General features: G+C 47.2%; 1 protein-coding gene across 1 annotated transcript in view; it reads left to right on the forward strand.

Annotated features, from left to right (window-relative positions):
* GPBP1L1 (GC-rich promoter binding protein 1 like 1) overlaps positions 1–13,306 on the forward strand; it is a 32,968-nt gene extending 19,662 nt beyond the window's left edge. The window contains exons 6-12 of the mRNA XM_084266234.1: positions 1,795–1,867; positions 3,028–3,221; positions 5,903–6,043; positions 9,686–9,844; positions 10,601–10,725; positions 11,591–11,693; positions 11,866–13,306. Coding sequence (XP_084122360.1) covers positions 1,795–1,867; positions 3,028–3,221; positions 5,903–6,043; positions 9,686–9,844; positions 10,601–10,725; positions 11,591–11,693; positions 11,866–12,012 — 942 coding nt within the window. The 3' untranslated portion in view covers positions 12,013–13,306. The remainder of the gene's footprint in view (positions 1–1,794; positions 1,868–3,027; positions 3,222–5,902; positions 6,044–9,685; positions 9,845–10,600; positions 10,726–11,590; positions 11,694–11,865) is intronic.
* Positions 13,307–17,058: the final 3,752 nt, after the last annotated feature.

Raw genomic sequence — 17,058 nt, forward strand, 5'->3', positions numbered from 1 at the left:
AAGGTTTTGGTAACTCAGTCTCTGCACCTAATGCGGTTCCTCTGACTTCACCTTCAGGGCTGAAGCCATCGTTGCCTCCAGTAATCAGAGTTTCTGGTGGTAGCGTGCACACTTGTCATCATCTTGAGCTTTTTTGCTCTCTTACCAAGCTTTTTTTTCCTCTAGAAAGCGGTTTACAGCTGCAACTGTCGTGGCAGTTTGATGGCACTGTTTCTATTCAGGAAGTTAGGAGTTGGGGTGAGATATATGAAAGCCACACAGCTGTTTCAGGCCAAAGTCTAGAGTCCCACTTAAATTGTAACAGGAGCCAATTTGCTTTAAGTTGCTGGATTTTTTCCAGTGAAGTGCCAGGGGAGTGATTGCATCTCTTCAGCAGCTTCTACTGGGAGTGGCACCCTGCATCCCAGGGTGGTTAATACCTGGAGAGCAGTGATAAAGCTCGTGTATAGATGTCCGTTAATCTTATTTCTCAAGGATACTGTAATTCAGGATTTCTACAAGCCTGTTCTTCAGACTGTCAGAAGCCTGTTGAAACGCAGAAAGCAACTGTAATAATTGTGGCTGTGCTGCTGTAGCTTGTCCTGCTCAAATCCTTCTTCCACGTACTACTTCATTCTCTTCTTCAGTACCTTGATGAGTGCCTTCTCCCAACTGCACAGCTTTTCCTTCTGTAATTACTTCCCCCAATTTTTTATTTTTAAGATGAGGATGCCACACCCTCTCCAGTCACAAGCTTTGCCGAAGAGCTGTGTTGTCTTTGCAGTAGTGGTGAAGCTAATGTGTACTGTGGTTAAGTATGGTGATTTTAGGCCTGTGTGGCTGATGGCAACGCTTTTCCTGAAAGGTCTGCAAAAGTTGTCCTGGAGAGTGAGCACCCCTGCTGCAAAACTGAGCTGTAACTGAAAAGTGAAGCACTGAAACAGAGGAATTTCTAGGGTCCGAGGCAGGAATTTATACTATGGTGTGACATTTTTTCCTAACTCTTACAGAACAGGAATGCCTACTATTTCAGAAGCTCATTATTAGAGACTTATGCTGTCACCATAGTAACTAACATATGAAGAATTCATTAAAAACAGGAAAAGGATGGCTTTATTTTGGACTGAAGTTATTTGGGACAGGGAAGAGGAATAGCTAATCAGGAACACTTGTCACTGAATGCTTAGATTTTTCTGTGCTCTGCTTTGAGCTTGGACATGTCCTTAGTTCTTCCACTAAGTTGAATTCTGATACTGAATCATAGGTAAGTCTGCAGAAAGCACAGAGTCTGCATGCAGTATTGTCATGAAAAGTGGGCTCTGAATCTTAGCATAAATACATGTGTAGCTTTTTTGTGTAAGTGTTTTTTGTGTAAGTGTTCATTATTCCTTTACATTATGAGCTTAGTATTGCTTTGGGGTTTTTTAAGTTAGTTAATGTAGAATTATTGTATTCAAATTAAAATAGATTCTTTATAGGCTGATGATGTGGATTCTGTTTTATTTTGAGCTGCTGATTAAGTGTACCTGTATCTTTTACATGTGAGTTGGTTGGTTGGTGGAATCTGCTTAATGTAGTCACAGACTAAAGAGCCTGAACCCTCTGATAGTTCTGCTGGAAATACAGCAGAAGCCATGAAGAATACAAGCTCAATTTTTAGATGTCTTGTGGCAAAGCACTCTCTTCTAACTCAGGTGCTGTTCAGAGAAATCTACCTGTACTCTGGGTTTCTAGAAACCCAAGTGTTATGTTTAAACTGAATGATTTTGTTACCTGTGATATATTGATATACTCATTTGCATTGTCTTTTTACAGCCATCTTTGAATCCAGAAGCTGGAAGACACAACAACCAGAACAAACCTTTAGGAACACCTTCTGGAGTATGGGGTAGGTAAAGGTATTTGTGTTGCTGCACAAAATGCTGATAAGATGAAGCAGAAAGTTGTAACTGATGTTTAATTTCTTTTTTCCACTCAAAAAGATGTTAAAGACTTAACTGAAGTAGACAGTTTATAGCTTTCTCTGCTTTGTGGTATTCATCCCCCAGTCTTCCTTCACTAATCCTTTTTGTCCACTTAAAACTCTGCTTGTCTTGTCATAAAAAAAACTGCTGGTGGCAGTAATGTCACTGTTGTGTTTGCTGCCTGTCTTAGCACAGTTACAATCTCACACAGACGTCACTTCAAGAGCAGAGCAGATTTGAGTGAATGAGACATCAGCTCCTAACTTGTGATCATCATGTTGGAATTACAGCAGAACTGCCACAATTCTGTGGTTGGAGCTTGATTTATTTCTTTTTAACTTAGAACAGGCTTCTTTTGATTCTGCTGTGGTGTGCAAATCTATGACTTTAAAAAAAAAGTTAAGCAGAGTAACAGTTCTGGCAACTAAATACAAGTTGGTTAATCTCTAGTTAGAATGCAGCTAAATTAGTTGGGTTAGATACTGTAAATAGTACAAAAAATAAAAATCCTCCACAAAACCACTTCTTGCTGTAGTATCTGATTGTGTAATTTCTGCATGCCTGTCAGGTAGCTATTGTTCTGCTCAAAAAACAATGACAATTACAACTTAGTGGGCTTTTAGCTGTTTAAACTATTACTATTTTTTAAATTGTTCTATCTGCAAATGTGTTGATTTGGCAAGAAACATTAATTGTGCTTGTTTGTAAAAGCACTCTGTCTTTTGAGGTATAAGATATGCAAAGTATTTTTGCTGTGTTAGTGAAATAACAAAGCTGATCCACAATGGCTCAAAAAAAAATGCCAGTATCTGTTCTGATACCTGGTGTGTGGTGGAAGGCTGCTAGCTGATGTAGGCTTTTCCCTTTGGTGAATAGGGAGCATTGAAGTTAAATGAGGAAAAATTGGACTCTGACGTCCTTATCCAGTACCTTTGTCTCAAAACTGAAGCAAAAGAACAGCGGATAATCTCAGAATCAGAAGTGTTCCATCTAAGATTTGAGAGGGGAGAAGCTGCAGCATTATACTGAAGCTGTTAGGAAACTGAGCATTTGTATTTCAGACTTTCTCATTTTATTTTTGCAGAAAACCCCCCTAGTGCCAAGCAACCTACCAAGATGCTGGTCATCAAAAAGGTTTCAAAAGAGGATCCTGCCGCCGCCTTCTCAGCTGCATTTACATCACCTGTTTCTCACCTGGCAAATGGCAACAAAGCCACCACCATTGTCCCAAGTGTCTACAAAAATTTGGTTCCTAAACCTGCAGCTCCTCCTTCCAAGGTATGGGGGTTTCCAACCAAGTTAATAAACTGTAGATGAAGGGAGAACTCTCTCCCTAACAGGTAGGAGTTGGAATCCAGCAGGTTCTGTGGTAGTGGCATGTACAGTAGAGGTCTGTTTACTGCTAAAATTGTTGTTCCCTCTTAAAATGCCAGAGAACTAACCTCTCTTCTGACTATACTAATATCTGTTTGAATGGGTGTGTTCTCACGCATTAGACAAATCCTTATCTTAATTAGACAAAACAAGCAGTGCTAGAGAAGTGGAATGTGTGCTACCATGTTCATGTGACTGCCTTGAAAAATCTTTATTGGGTTACAATACTTTGTGTTTAAAACACAATTGAGGCCAAGATCAGATTAGATTGTAACATCCTGCAATTTAGCTCTAATTTAGTTAGGCCTTAAAGGCAGCCTGGAAAAGTAATGGGGTTTGTGCTATAATTCTTTTACTGAATGAAATACAGGAGTGTTGAAAAAACAGGTAGTTGAGGTTTGTTTAGTCCTAGGTTCAGTCTTACCCATTTTTCCAGAGAATCTACATATATGCCCTAGAAACTTTTTTGGATTGATAGTGTAAACATTTAAGAAGCTAAAGAAAATTATTAGCTAGGTGGCTCTTTAAAAAGGTGTCCAAATACTTCTGAGTTCAAAAATGCATTAAAGCACTAATGCTGGCTGCAACATTCCAACCAAATCTTCCCTGTGATTAGAGAGATTAGTGTTACACACTTCAAAGGTAAAAGAAAAATAGCAAGGATGAACAACTTTTTTGTAAGAGCTTCTTTCTCTCTTGGAACATTCTCTTAATTCAGGCCAAATTCTGCCAAGCACAGGGGAAATCCTAATGGATAAAAAAAATATTTTTTCAAATTGTCTGCTAGTGTCATCAACAGCACTTTTGTTAATTACATGGTTAGCATAGCAGATCTAAAAGGTGTGAGATCAGCGTATCCTTAGGCAGAAAACCTGCATGCACTGATGCCTTTTTAAAGGCTCAGGCATAAAGCAGCTGTGATAAGAGGCATGATTCCAGCAACTCTAGAAAGTTCTATAGAAATCTAAGTGTGTAAAGTGCCAGAGATGTCAAAACCCCTCTACTACCCCTTGTTGCAGGTGTCCCTGCTTACTGCAGGGGCTTTGCACTAGATGAGCTTTAAGGTCCCTTCCAACCTCACACATGATTCCACGATTAAAACATTCCTTTTGACAAAGTCAGCAGCATTGGAAAGCTGTCACAGCAAACCAAATGAGAAATGTTTTTAAGTTGTACCAAGCAGTATTGAAAGGAAGAGAACTGGTGGCAGCGAAACAAACATGTTCGTTCTTGACTAAGACAGCTAATTGTTGGCAGCCAGGTGGTCCATGGAGGTCATCATCTGCAAAGGATTCCTTTGATTCTCATCTCTGGTGGTTGTGCTTGAATCCAACGGCCTAAGAAAGCAGTTGGGGTCTGCCTGTGATTTTGGCTCAGCTGCCCCTTGGTGGAAGCTGGGAGAACGACAGCAGCCAAGAGCTGGGTAGCTGAATGGTGTGACTTTTAGATCTGTGGAGAGGAACTTTTTTTGTCACAGTAATTCTACCCCCCTGGTTGTAGCCCCAGGCAATATTGGGATGTGTTCCAGGCTTGAAGGGAATGTTTGGAGTATGTGCTATGAATGCCAAATAATCCATTCAGTAATATAGACTGCTCTTGTTTTTAGGTTGGAGTGGAAGAATTAATGCTGATGGCCTCCCCTACTGATTTATTTATTTAAAAATTAATAAAATATACACAGTGGAGAGAGAACATCCTGAAATAATGGCTTCTGCAGAATGCAGTGTCTATTGCATCTCAGATTTAACTGAATTCCACTTGTGCATTACTTGTTGTGCTACTGACCGGAAATTGGCTTCAGAAGTCTAATTAGAGTCAAAGGAACCAGTATGTTTTAGTGCTCTGATAGGTGTATTTCTCATGCTACTTGATAAAAGTTTCCTGTTAGGATCCTTTTTGTACCACTTCACAGTGTTTGTCCTTGGTTGATAAGAGAGGGTCAAGAATAACATTCCAAGTCATGAACACCCTGAAGTCTTTCAGCCACATTGCAGGTGTATTTGAAGGGATACTGCAGGGGGTATCGAGGGCAAAAATGCAACTGCTCGTGTGCCTTAATGAACTGGCTGGGAGGGGGGGTTGAGGGTGTGTGGTGGTCAAGGTTTTTTCCCCAAGTCAGTGCAATGATAGACACTTTCAGAACCCTAGGAAATAAATAATTGGTGTTCTCAGCCTGGACAGGAATATTCTCTGAGCTGCTTCTTGCACGGGGGAAGCTCCTGTCAGGTGATGCACACCCTTTCTTTGTGGCATACAGGGCTCCCATACAGAATGTGAATTGGGATTCTGTTGCTTCCCATCAGTGAATAGCTGTAAGATGTGTTGCATTACTCAGCAGTGATTCCAGCTGGGGAAGAGCAATGCTGGATGTTCTCTTTCAACTCTAATGATGTTTTACCAGAGAGTGGTTTGGGGAAAACACAAGATTGGGGGGGGGGAATGGGAGTCAAAATAAGCTTGTTGAGACTGTTCTTGGAGAAGAAAAATAATGTGTACAACAGCCAACATAATGGCTGTTTTACTACTTGCAACCACCCCCTCCTTGTACCTTACCAGGCCAGTGTTTTGTGTTCTCTTCAATATAGCCAAGTCCGTGGAAAGCCAACAGGAGTGAACACAAACCAGGCTCGCTTTCCTCCAGCCGCGACTCTGCCTTTACCAGTCCAGTGTCTGTAACCAAACCAGCGGTACTGGCGAGTGGCTCAGTCCTCACCTCTCCCAAAGAGGTAAGTGCTTGGGTTTGGGGATAGGGGGGGAAACTCTTTATCACTATCCCCTCCTGTAGCTGAAATATGATGAGGTTCTCTCTTTACATGTTATACCTACTTTACTTGTATGCTCTTAGCACGTTCTGCCACATCTCTGATAAACCACATTTTGATTTCTTTTATCTTACCTGGATGGAAAGCCATTGGTGTTTGTCCAAATGTATTAGAATTTCCCTCCAATATATTAAAAAAGTACTAATGCTTTAAATAGCGTTACATAACTAGACATGTGTAGACTTGGTGTTACCAGGGTGTGCAGATACCAAGAACTGATGTGATTAGATGCACTGATTGCCCTGCGAGTCTTCAATATGCAAAAAGAATTGAAAGGAGTGTGATCTGCCTTGCTCCCTTTCTTTAGGAAAGGAGCAGCACAAGCAGTGAGCTCTGAGAGGGTTGAGGGGGTTTAATGTGTGTACATGTGTCTTCATCTGCAGTATCTGCTTTTAATTTTGGTGTTGGAAGGAGGCGAGGTGGCAACTGGCTTACCTCCGCTTCCCAGCTGAGTTATGGAGAGAGCCCTGCATAGAAATCTGTTAACATTTCAGCAGCAACTGTGACAAAACACGTTTTTGCCACTATTTCTGTTCATCATTTCACAGCATATACAAAATGCTGTTTGGGAGCTTGAAATACTCCACAAAGCTTAATAGAAAAGTGACACTAAATAACTTCTCTCCTCTGTTCCTGGGAATCAAAATCCAACAGGTTTGTGACCATAGGTAAAAAGAATAAAAATCAAATGCTGTGATAAGTGACCTATTCACGTAATTTGAAACTACTGTAACAGTGGGGTTTTTTCTAGTTGTGCATTTGTCTTTTTCCTTTACAGATCTTGCTTCCAAAATAACTTTGTCATCTTTGTGATTCTCTGCATTGTTTTACTTTGCCACAGCCTGTACTTTCCTGCTGCAGCCACTGCTGAGTGTAGAAGCAGTCATTAAAAGCAGCAGTTAATAAGCACACACCTGCCACTTTGACAGATAGATCTTATACTGTATCCCTTTCCCTTCCCTTTGTCTGCCCTCAGACCAGGTCCTTCGTGCTGCTGACAGCCTGCCTTTTTGTAATTCGTGGTATGGACACCATTGTGGCATAAATATGTAAACTTAAATAGTTTTCACCTCTGGGTAGATAGAGAGAAGGGCATTCACTCTGTGGTACAGTGGTAATGCAAGTAGCCTCTGTTATTTTATTACCTGACACACACACCCCCCAGAAGGTTTTGCCTGAAACTTTAGTCAGCAGAGATGTCAGGTACTAATCTGACAGCAGGAGCAGGCAGCTGGGCTTACCCCAGAACAAGCAGTGCCTCTTTTAATACTTCTTGTATTACCAGCATCAATCAGCTAAACAAAAAGGGCTTAAAAATTCCTCCCAACTAAAATTGAACACTTGTAATACGTTTTTCCCTGAATCTGTTTGTTGGAGACATGCAGTACTAAAATGCAGAACCATGGCCAGCAAATACTACTGTAATCCCAGCTCCACATGCCTTCTTACAAGCAATTTCTGCCTTCATTTCTGACATGGGGATAATGCCTCTCCTGCAGAAGTGTTGGAAGTCTCACCTTGATTCATAAGACCATAGTGTGTTGACAGCTAAAAGGGTGGCAGCTGGCACTGGCACCATGTCCACACAAGCCAGTCTGAGAACCAAATTAAAACACAGCCTGAATTCTTAAAATGACACAGGAAAGGATACAATGACCAGAAAAGGATGGTTTTTCTGTTGAGTAAGCACCCCTGTTAAACAGACTGATATCTGAACAAATCTGAGATTGTGCAGAGGGGGCTTGGTTTTTAGAAAATAATCTGAGAGCTGCCAAGGGCTAAGCCACCCCTTAGAAATGATGTCAGAAAATGACTACTTGTACTCCTTCACATAACATTGGCATAGTTAGCCTTCTACATAAAGTTATGAATAAAGTCAGAATTGGGGCAAAACTTCATTTCCCTTCAGGACTCTCTTTGTGAACCTTAGCTGTAACTGTCTTCACCTAATGGGTGGGAATTTCTAGTACCTGGTACTAAATGGCTACTTTAGTAGCCTTTAAAAGGGCTGCTTCTAGCAAAGAGCTCAAGTGCTTTAGCAGAGTATTCCAGATCACCAGGAGACATCTAATTTTTAGTTTCCTTTGTTGATTATTACTTTTTGTCCCTGCAGTCAAACTAATTACCACATTGAGAGCTTTAATTTCAGTACTGAGCCAGCTTGTTATCCTAATACTCAGTCACTCCTTACACTGGTTACAGTTGCTGGTTTGTTCCTGAAGGTGTTGAATTGAGCCAAACACAAAATGTTTTATCCTAAGACATTACTTTCAGCAGGGACCTTCCCCCAAAGGCTTTGCTGCACACTGGTGCTTCACATGCAACAGGTGTCAGAACTCTCAGCAGCAGGCACTGCCTTGTTTTTGTTTTGCTAAATGTTTGAGTTCTCTTGGTCTTTGCTCAGAGATGATAAAAATACCTCGCAGAGGAGATGTTTGAAAGAGCCTGAATTTGCAACCTTCCCACCCAAGTTTAAAAAAAGGAGGGGGGGTGGAGAAAAACACGGGCTTCAGGGAGTTTCACTCTCTTCTAATATTGAGGCTAAAAAGTCAAAGCAAGTAAGTGAAGGAAAAGAATGGTTTTGCTTGGAGCTGCTAGTATCAGGTCCCCGTATTAATGACTTAATTCCTTGTTGTCTTAAGAGTAGCCAGGCTCTGAATATGCACAGAAGGTTAAGGTAGTGGGAACTTTTGTGTAACATGTTCTTAACTTCTTTAGCGTGTCCAGTCAGACTGGTGGAACAGGTTGTATATTGAAAGCTCATCTCAGAGATGCTTTTACTGCAGTGGCATGGCTGGGCTACTGCTGAAGTGCAGGCTTTTGTGCCGTGTGCCTGGTTCACAGATTCAGGGTAGCTGAAGAAAGCTGTTAGGCTCTGGAAGAGCATGGGAGGCTGCCTTGGGTTCAGGAATGGAGCTCAGCAGATTTCCCACAGGGCCCAGGATTCTGTCTGGCCACACACTGACCTGCCTGGGCCCTGGATGTACATAGCAAGAAGCCGGCAACATGCTCTTCATGGGAGGCTGCTGCTGTCTATTTCACATCCAGTTGTGGTTAGTTAAGGATGTGACCACTCCCTGAAAGGAGATTGCTGCCTCGTAGCTTAATGTCAGGGTAAGGTGTGTCAGGATGGCTTAAGACTCAAATTTGAACTGAGCCTAATTTCCTTGAACTTCTAGTTTTTGTAGGGTAAGAGTCTGGCATGAGGTTCTCTGCTGTAACACACTGTTGTGGGCTCCAGCATTGCTTGAGTTACATTGCCAGGGAACAAACTAACTGTATTCATGGCCATATGTATTGACTCCCAGGGGAAAAAGGGTCAGTAATGATAGGTGGGAGAACAGTGTGCTGGTAAGGGAAGAAGTGAATGTGCTGCACCAGACAGTGCTTTGGTGGGAGCTTCATGTTAGGGTGCTTTTGAGGGGTGAAGAGCCAACCAAACGGCTGATGGGTGTTTGAAAGGGGTAAGCACAGGCCCTGAAGAGGGGTCCCATCTGCACAGCAGTGCAGTTTGAAAGTCTCTGTGTTCTACCATCCTTGTCTTAGAGTCCTTCCAGCACCACCCCTCCCATCGAGATCTGCTCTTCACGCTTGACGAAGCTGATGCGCCGTACCACTGATAAGAAGAGCGAGTTCCTGAAGGCACTGAAAGATGATAGGAACGGGGAGATAACAGAGAACAGAGAATGTGACAAGCTGGATGATGTAAGATTGCTCTCCTTACTGTCATGTATACGATGGTTATGTATTTAAGGAGTTGGGTGCTGGAAAAAAAGAGCAGTGTGCTCCTCCTGTAGTTCAGGCTCTGGAGGAGGAAGGGAACGGCTTCCACTGGTCTGGCACACATGCCAGCAAAAGTAGTGCACAGCCCTGTCATGAAGGGAGGTCTGTGATGTGATGAAATGCAAACAGATAAGTAATAAAGTGGAAGGGAAGGTCACAGATGGTGAAGGCCATCTAGATTTTTGCAAGGATTCTCTAAAGAGGGGAACAGTGTTGTAGTTGAACATCCTAATCTGCTTTCAGACTTCCTTGTCAAGCCACATCACTCCCAAGAAAGTAGGAGCTTGTGCTCATGAATGGTGCAGATGGTGGCTCAGACCTCAGAGGCTTGGAGAGGTCCCCTCTGTGCCTAAGCCTGCAGCTTAGTTTGTGTGTAAAGGGAATCTGTGGGAGTATTTCATTCTCATAGTTATCTTGCTCTGAAGCCACTTGTGATGGCTTTGTAATGCCAACACATACTCCCTTGAGGCAAAAGTGCTGTCCACCAAACATGGTTTGTGTTGTGCTGCTTTCTCACAGTGAGATAGAGGCTGCTTTCAACTGGCATCAGTCCAGGCTCTGTAAAAGAGGGAGGTGAAGTGAAAGGCTTTACCTTGAGTGAAACAGAAGCTTGAACTTGGAACTGTGCTGTTGGCATGGTCTATGTGAGCACACTTTGTTGCTTTTATTTTCCTTTAGATGGAGAGCAACAGCACACCAGAACCAAAGGAAAACTGGGAAGAGAACTGCCGCCAGAATGGCCTTTCTCTCCCTCTGCCGGAGGAGGGGGAAAACCTCTCTCATTCATTGGAAGCTGAACACAGGTAAGTGGCAAAACAATGTGTGGAGTAGAGGAGGGCGAGTCCTTGGGCTGTGTGAGGAGAAGGAAAGCTGTTTCAAAGCCAGCTCTCTCTCTGGGAAGCAGCAATAGCTTTGTGTGTACTGAGCCTGAGGTGTGTGGGCTTCGCTCCTAGCGCTGGATGGGTGGAGTCTGAAAGTAAAACAAGACACTGATGATGGGTGAGCCAAGACTTTACCAAGGTCTGTAATTAAATTCCAGTGCTCCTCTCGTGCTGCAGTCTGGTGTGCTAATGCTGCTGAGGTGTTTACCTGCCCACACCAGGAGTGTGTGCAAACCTAGTGTGGGTCTGGTTAATTGACAAACAGGTCAGTGGAATGGTCTGAAGGTGAAGGTCTGCCCTCACAAGCACAGCTGCTTTCTGTCTGCACTCAATACCCCTGGACTGCTGTAAAAGTGGAGTGGGGTTAAAAGAAAGTACCTGGTATCTCAGCTTGTATGTAGCTCCAGTGAGTAAGGAGTGTGTGAGCATCTGGTGTAAGCAAAGAGTAAGTCTTAGGAGATTCTGAGCTGTGATACTGGTTTGATTGCCTCACATCCTCTGTCACTGCCCTTGGGTAGAATTTCAGACCTCTGCCTTGTTTTCCTTCTGCCAGACTAGTTACTTACCCCTTGCACAGGACTGCTGGTGAGTAAGTATTTGTAAAAGGCATTGAAAAACGCTGGGTAAACACGGAGCATTGTTGCAACAGTCTCTAATGCGGAAGATTCCCCGGTGAATTGGGAGGGAATTAATACAAAACCTTGTGCTTCATGGACAAAATGTTCTCTCCTTTGCCATTGTTCCTTTGCTTAATTCCCATGCCCCTTTTATTTCCTCCGCAAATCAGGTTATTGAAAGAAATGGGATGGCAGGAATATCCTGAAAACGATGAGAACTACCTTCCCCTCACGGAGGATGAGCTCAAAGAGTTCCAAATTAAATCAGAGCAGGTATGTCTACAGCTCTTGCCACTTGTGACCGCTCTTCTCCCTCTCCCTTCTCGTGCACAAGTCTCCTGGTGTGTAATTCATTCTTTAAGATGTTCAAGGAGACAAAGAATTGGGAGTGAGACGGTCATTTGTGGCGCTTCCTTTTAAACAAAACTTGCTTTCATTCCTACAGCGAAGAAGAAACGGATTTGGGAAGAATGGATTTCTTCAGGGCCGCGGCTCCAGCCTGTTGTTCCACTGGAGAAGCACTTTTAAGACAAAGATTGAGGACTCAGACACAGAAACTAGTAGCAGCGAAACGTCAGATGACGATGCCTGAAAACGGGCACAAGAAAATTTAAAATAAATAAAACCAACCCAATAAACTCAGTTCATAGTTCAACATGTGTTCGGGGTTGTATAAACTAAACAGAGTTTATTCTGTCTCCAGTCTGTTCAGTTTTTTCTTTTGTTGTTGATACTTCATGCACAAGGGAAATAATTCTATCCCAAAGAAGAGAGAAATTGGCTTCTTTAGCTTTTTTTTCTTTTGGTTTTGCCCTAATGCTTAATAGAAGTTTGTGCAGCTAGCAAATTTTGACACAAATCCCTTGGGGGGGGGGGGGGCAGTGCACAAGTTCAGTCTTGTTAGCAGGATACAAGTGGCTGACTGATCTTTGCAACAACAAGCTTCTAACAGTGCCGCCCGCATTACACAATGCCGTGCGGTAACCGTGTGCTAAAACAATCATTGTCAATGACAAAATGGCTATTGAAGTTCTAATTATGTTAAATTAATGCTAATAACATGAATTTTTTATTTTATTTTTCTTTTTTGGCGGCTCGGGGAGCTTCATCACTTAACCAGGCGTGTTTGGTTTTCTTTTTTTGGGTACAGCTGTAAAATATTTGGATATAGGAATTGTTTGTGTTCTTCTTGCAGCCTTGATATTCAGGGTGGATTGTAAAATATAAATTTTTTGTGAGATTTCAAAGATTAAGATTATTTTGATAACATTATTTACAGATTTAAAAAAGTGACTATCACATTGAGTCTGTATGAGGGGGAAAAACTACTGCATCAAAAATAACTAACTTGGAATAAATATTTTGCATCAGTTTGCCAATTCTAATTGTCTTTCTTATGTAAGAAAAGCTTTTCCTCTAAAGGGACCTGCAACTTTGGGGGTTTTAATAGCACTGGGGATAAATAGTTTCTTCTCCTGCTGTGTTTTTCCACTTGGCAAACATCGCTGCAGCGCTCAGACTGCAGGAGAGAAACTCTTCCTTTAAGAAGGGAGAGGGAGAACAATGGTGAGATGATAGCCCGTGTTTGTGTTTTGGTTTTGTTCTGTTGTTTGTTGGTTTTCTTTTTTTTTTCTTTTTTTCTTTTTAAGAGAGAAAATAATTCAAATTATCTTCCACTGAAGCAGTTTGCTCCTTTTTTTTTTTTCCCCGCTTCATACAAAGTCGTGAAGCTCGACTGGTCGGTGTCACTTGTTCCTAGTGCAATGCTGCTGTTTATGTTCACAACGTGGCAAGGGAATGTCTGAATCCAAAGCTGTTTTCATTGAAATCTTTTTTAAAAATTCATGAAAACATTTCTAATAGATTAAAAAGGATTTTACAAACAACTCGGTTGTGGCCTAAGCTATGTCAGTGTCTCTTTCAAAGCTGAGCTCGCACGCAAACCTTTTGGATTGGAAAAGGCTCCGCATGGTTGTGCACTGTCTGCCAGCGGGTTGGAGGGAACTCTGCATTGAGGGCTGAATCCTGGGCTGGCTGACCCAGGGGGACTCCATCCCAGGTCAGGCTTGGGGGTTTTACTCAGCTCCTGGCCAGCCACGGAGGAGGGATGAGTGATAAAGTTAGGGTGTTTAGCCATGAATCTCTGTATCTGGACTCCAGGGAGCACCTGGGGGTGCCTGGTGTCACTTGGTGGCTTGTGCTTTCAGTTCATGCTGGGATTGGGGGATCTCATCACTTCCTCCTGGAAGCCAGGCTCAAGTTGCTGACCCTTCCTGGAGATGCTTAGGGGGGGAAAGTGCTTGGTCTCCTGCTAGATGGTTTACAGATTGCTGGCTTCCTTTGGGAGGACCTGCCTCTTTGGTCCCATCAAACCTGACTTTTGCCTAGAAAAGGTTTTTGTTGTTTGGTTTGTTGTTTTTTTTTTTTCATTTACCTTTCTACACCCACTTCAGTGACAGGTTATGCCCGGGGCTTGGCACTGGTGTAAAGAAATGGGGTAAATGGTGAAGTCCCCATCCTTGCTGCTGCGATGGGCAAACCCAATTGCTAAACAGGCCCTGGCTGGAGCAGAGACAGGCCTGGGGGGACAGTACAGCTGTGCGTGGGAACTGAGGGCTCCTTCTGCCAAACTCTTGGGCCTGTGTGGGGTCTGAGCACTGGCGAAGCTTTTTGAGACTTCACAGAGTGCTGCTGCAGAGAACCTGTGAGCAAATCCTGTCAATCAAGCAGAAGTTTTTCCTCACCAAGTTACTGATGATGGGCTGCTGGTGCCAGGGTGGGGGGTGACCTACAGCACCTGGAGAGGAGCCTGCAGCTGCTCCTCAGCCTCCTGCTCCCAAAGCAGAGGTGGGGCAAGGATGGAAGGAGCAGAGCTCCTTCTGAGCTGAGGGGCTGGGGCCTGGAGCAGGCAAGGGAGGGCAGTGAGAGGTTCCTCGTCGGTTTAAAGGCTGCGGCGTGTGGGTGTAGAGCTGCTACAGGGAGGAGAAGGGGCAAAGCTGGGAGTAAGCACTTTGTAAGACCAAACTGCTGCGGGGGATCCTCTTGTGAGCATCACTGCTGCCTGTCGGGCCTCCCCTGGTTGTGTCCTGCCGCTTGCTGGGGTGGCCGAGGGCATTTCCTCCCTTTCCAGAGCCCCCAGTAGCCGGTGGGAAGGGCCGGGGCTGCGGCTGGCCGCCTTCCCTCCCCGCCCGGCCGCCCTCCCTCGCCCATCGCAGCATAGCAACCGCGCTTCAAACACACTGCTGGGGCCGGGCGGGTCTGTGTGGGCTCCCCGGGCCCAGCGGGGTGGCAGAGGGACCCCCCTCCCAGGGGAGGGGCGCACCCCAAGTGACACCTGGCTGCGCTGTCCAGGCTGCCCTATGAGGCCGGGCCCGGGGGGGCCCTTCGCCTGCCCGCGCTGCCGCATGGCTTTCCGCTCCCGGCCGCTGCTGCGGGCACACGAAGAGAAGCTGTGCCTGGGAAGCCCGGCGGCCTCCAGCTCCCGCCTTCCCGGGGGAGACCCCCCAGCTGCGGAGGGGACCCCGGACACCGGGAGGCGGCAGGACACCTCGGTAGTGTGGGCCGGGATGGGACGGGTGCCGAGCAGGGTCATGCCGCGGGCGGGAAAACGGGGGGACGTTGCGGCCACCGCAGCTGGATCCGGCCCGGCCTGGACCGGGGCCGCCTCCGGTCTGTACCCGCGAGTGGGTTTCACCCGTTTTCCTTCCCGTTCCTGAGACTGAGGTGTCCCAGCAGGGAGACCACGCTCAGCTGCACCATCTCCTCGTGCTGCCCGGGCTCCCGCCGGACGTGAGGGGACAGCGGGGGCCGGGGCGAGAGCGGGCAGCGCCCCTGGGCGATGTGCTCACCCCCCGCGAGAGGCTCCTGCTCCGTGGGGCCCACCCCGCTTCCAGGAGGCTGCCGGTGCAGGCACGGGAGCCCCACACCCCTGGGCCGGGCACGGGCACCCCAACAGCTCCCAAAGCCTCCAGCCCCGTGGCTGGCGGGGTCCAGCCCCTCCTGCCTGCTGCACCCCCTGAGCAGCAGAGAGAGCCCAGGCGGCAGCCGGCCTCGCTGCGGGGGCACAGGCAGCAGCCCCAGGAGCTGCTGGAGGCCCATCAGCTCCATGTGGCCGAAATCCGGGCCAGGACCCAGCAGCTGGAGCAGCAGAGAGAGGGTAGGTGCTGGTGCTGGGGTACTGAGGGGGGAAGGAGGGGGGGGGGAAGGCGCTGTGGGCTGCAGTACCCCCGGGAAGTGGGGCTGTAGGGGATGTGCTGAGCCGCTGTGGCCCCTCACCATCCCAACAGGGCTGTGCCGGCGCCTGGCAGTGCTGGGGACCAGGGCAGCTGCACCCCCTCACGCTGACCAGGAGGAACTGGAGCTGAGCCGGGATCCAGCGGTGCTGCGGGATCAGGTCGGGCAGCTGCCGCATGGAGGGTGAGCCACGGATGGGGCCTGAGTGGGGTGCCCTTGACCAAGGAGACCTTAACCTCCCACCACACCCTTCCCCCCCCACTTGCCTGTTCCCTCCCCAGGGCTGCTCTCTACCTCGACACCCTCCTGCCAGCCGCTGGGCCACTTGCTGCTGAGGCCAGGTGAGGGTCTGTGGGTGATGGCGGCTCCAAGCTGAGCACCCTGCTGAGCCCCAGCACACGCTGATGCCAGGGCTGTGGCAGGGGGCTGCGACTGTCCTACCTGCGTGCGGGCGGGCACCACCCAGCCATCCTGACCCAGCTCCTCGACCTGCAGCTGGAGGCCACAGCACTGGAGACAGGAGCTGCAGGGCCACGCAGGGGCAGGAGGCCAGGTAAGCCCCAGCCCCAGCCCCAACCCCCGTCCCCCACAGCAAAACCCCCCAGTGCTGGCACGCGGGGTCTGGACACTGTGCTGCTGGCTGTGGAGCTGGAAAACCAGCGGCTGGAGAAGGAGCTCCTGGCGCTGAAGGTCAGGAGGGAGAGAAGAGCTGATGCTGGTAGGTGACAGGTCCCAGGTGCAGCCCCCCACCCGCAGCCCACAGCCCCCCCCCCGTTGCCTCTGGGGTTGGAGTGTCAGGCCCAGGGCTGCCAGTGGCTCACACAAATATGTGCACGTGGGGAGGAAGGGGGGGAGCAGCAACTGCACAGCCCAGGGTGGGGTCCCTGCCCTTGGGGGGGGATGTCAGAGTGACAGCACTGAGGTGGACAGTGTTCCCTTAGACACTGGGGAGAAACAGGTGGGGAGGGTCACGGCTGCAGCTCTGATGTCCTCAGCCCATGACCCTGCATGCCTGGGGAAAGGGCTGCTGGGGCTGTAAACCCCATGGTGAGGATTTCCCATGCCCCAGGCTCACAGGCAGCCCAACAGCACGCAGAGGAGCTGGCCCAGCTCCAGGCAGAGGTGGGGATGCTGCGATGGCGCATGGAGCAGAGAGGGACACAGCTGCCCCCTGCGATCCTCCCACCCCCTATAGCCCCCCCACTCCCACCAGCCCTGACAGCACCAGAACGTTTCAGGGTAAGAGCCTCATCCCACCCTCTGCTATTTCTGGGTCTCCAGTGACTAGGGGAGGGGGTCGGGCTCCTGACCCAGATGGGACCATGGTTGTGGATGCAGCTCAGAACTGCTGCCTTGGCCACAGCTGGGGACACAGGGAGCCAGGGCCAGAGGCTCCTCCCCACCA

This window comes from Gallinula chloropus (genome assembly GCF_964237585.1).
Source record: "Gallinula chloropus genome assembly, chromosome: 6".
Taxonomy (NCBI): domain Eukaryota; kingdom Metazoa; phylum Chordata; class Aves; order Gruiformes; family Rallidae; genus Gallinula; species Gallinula chloropus.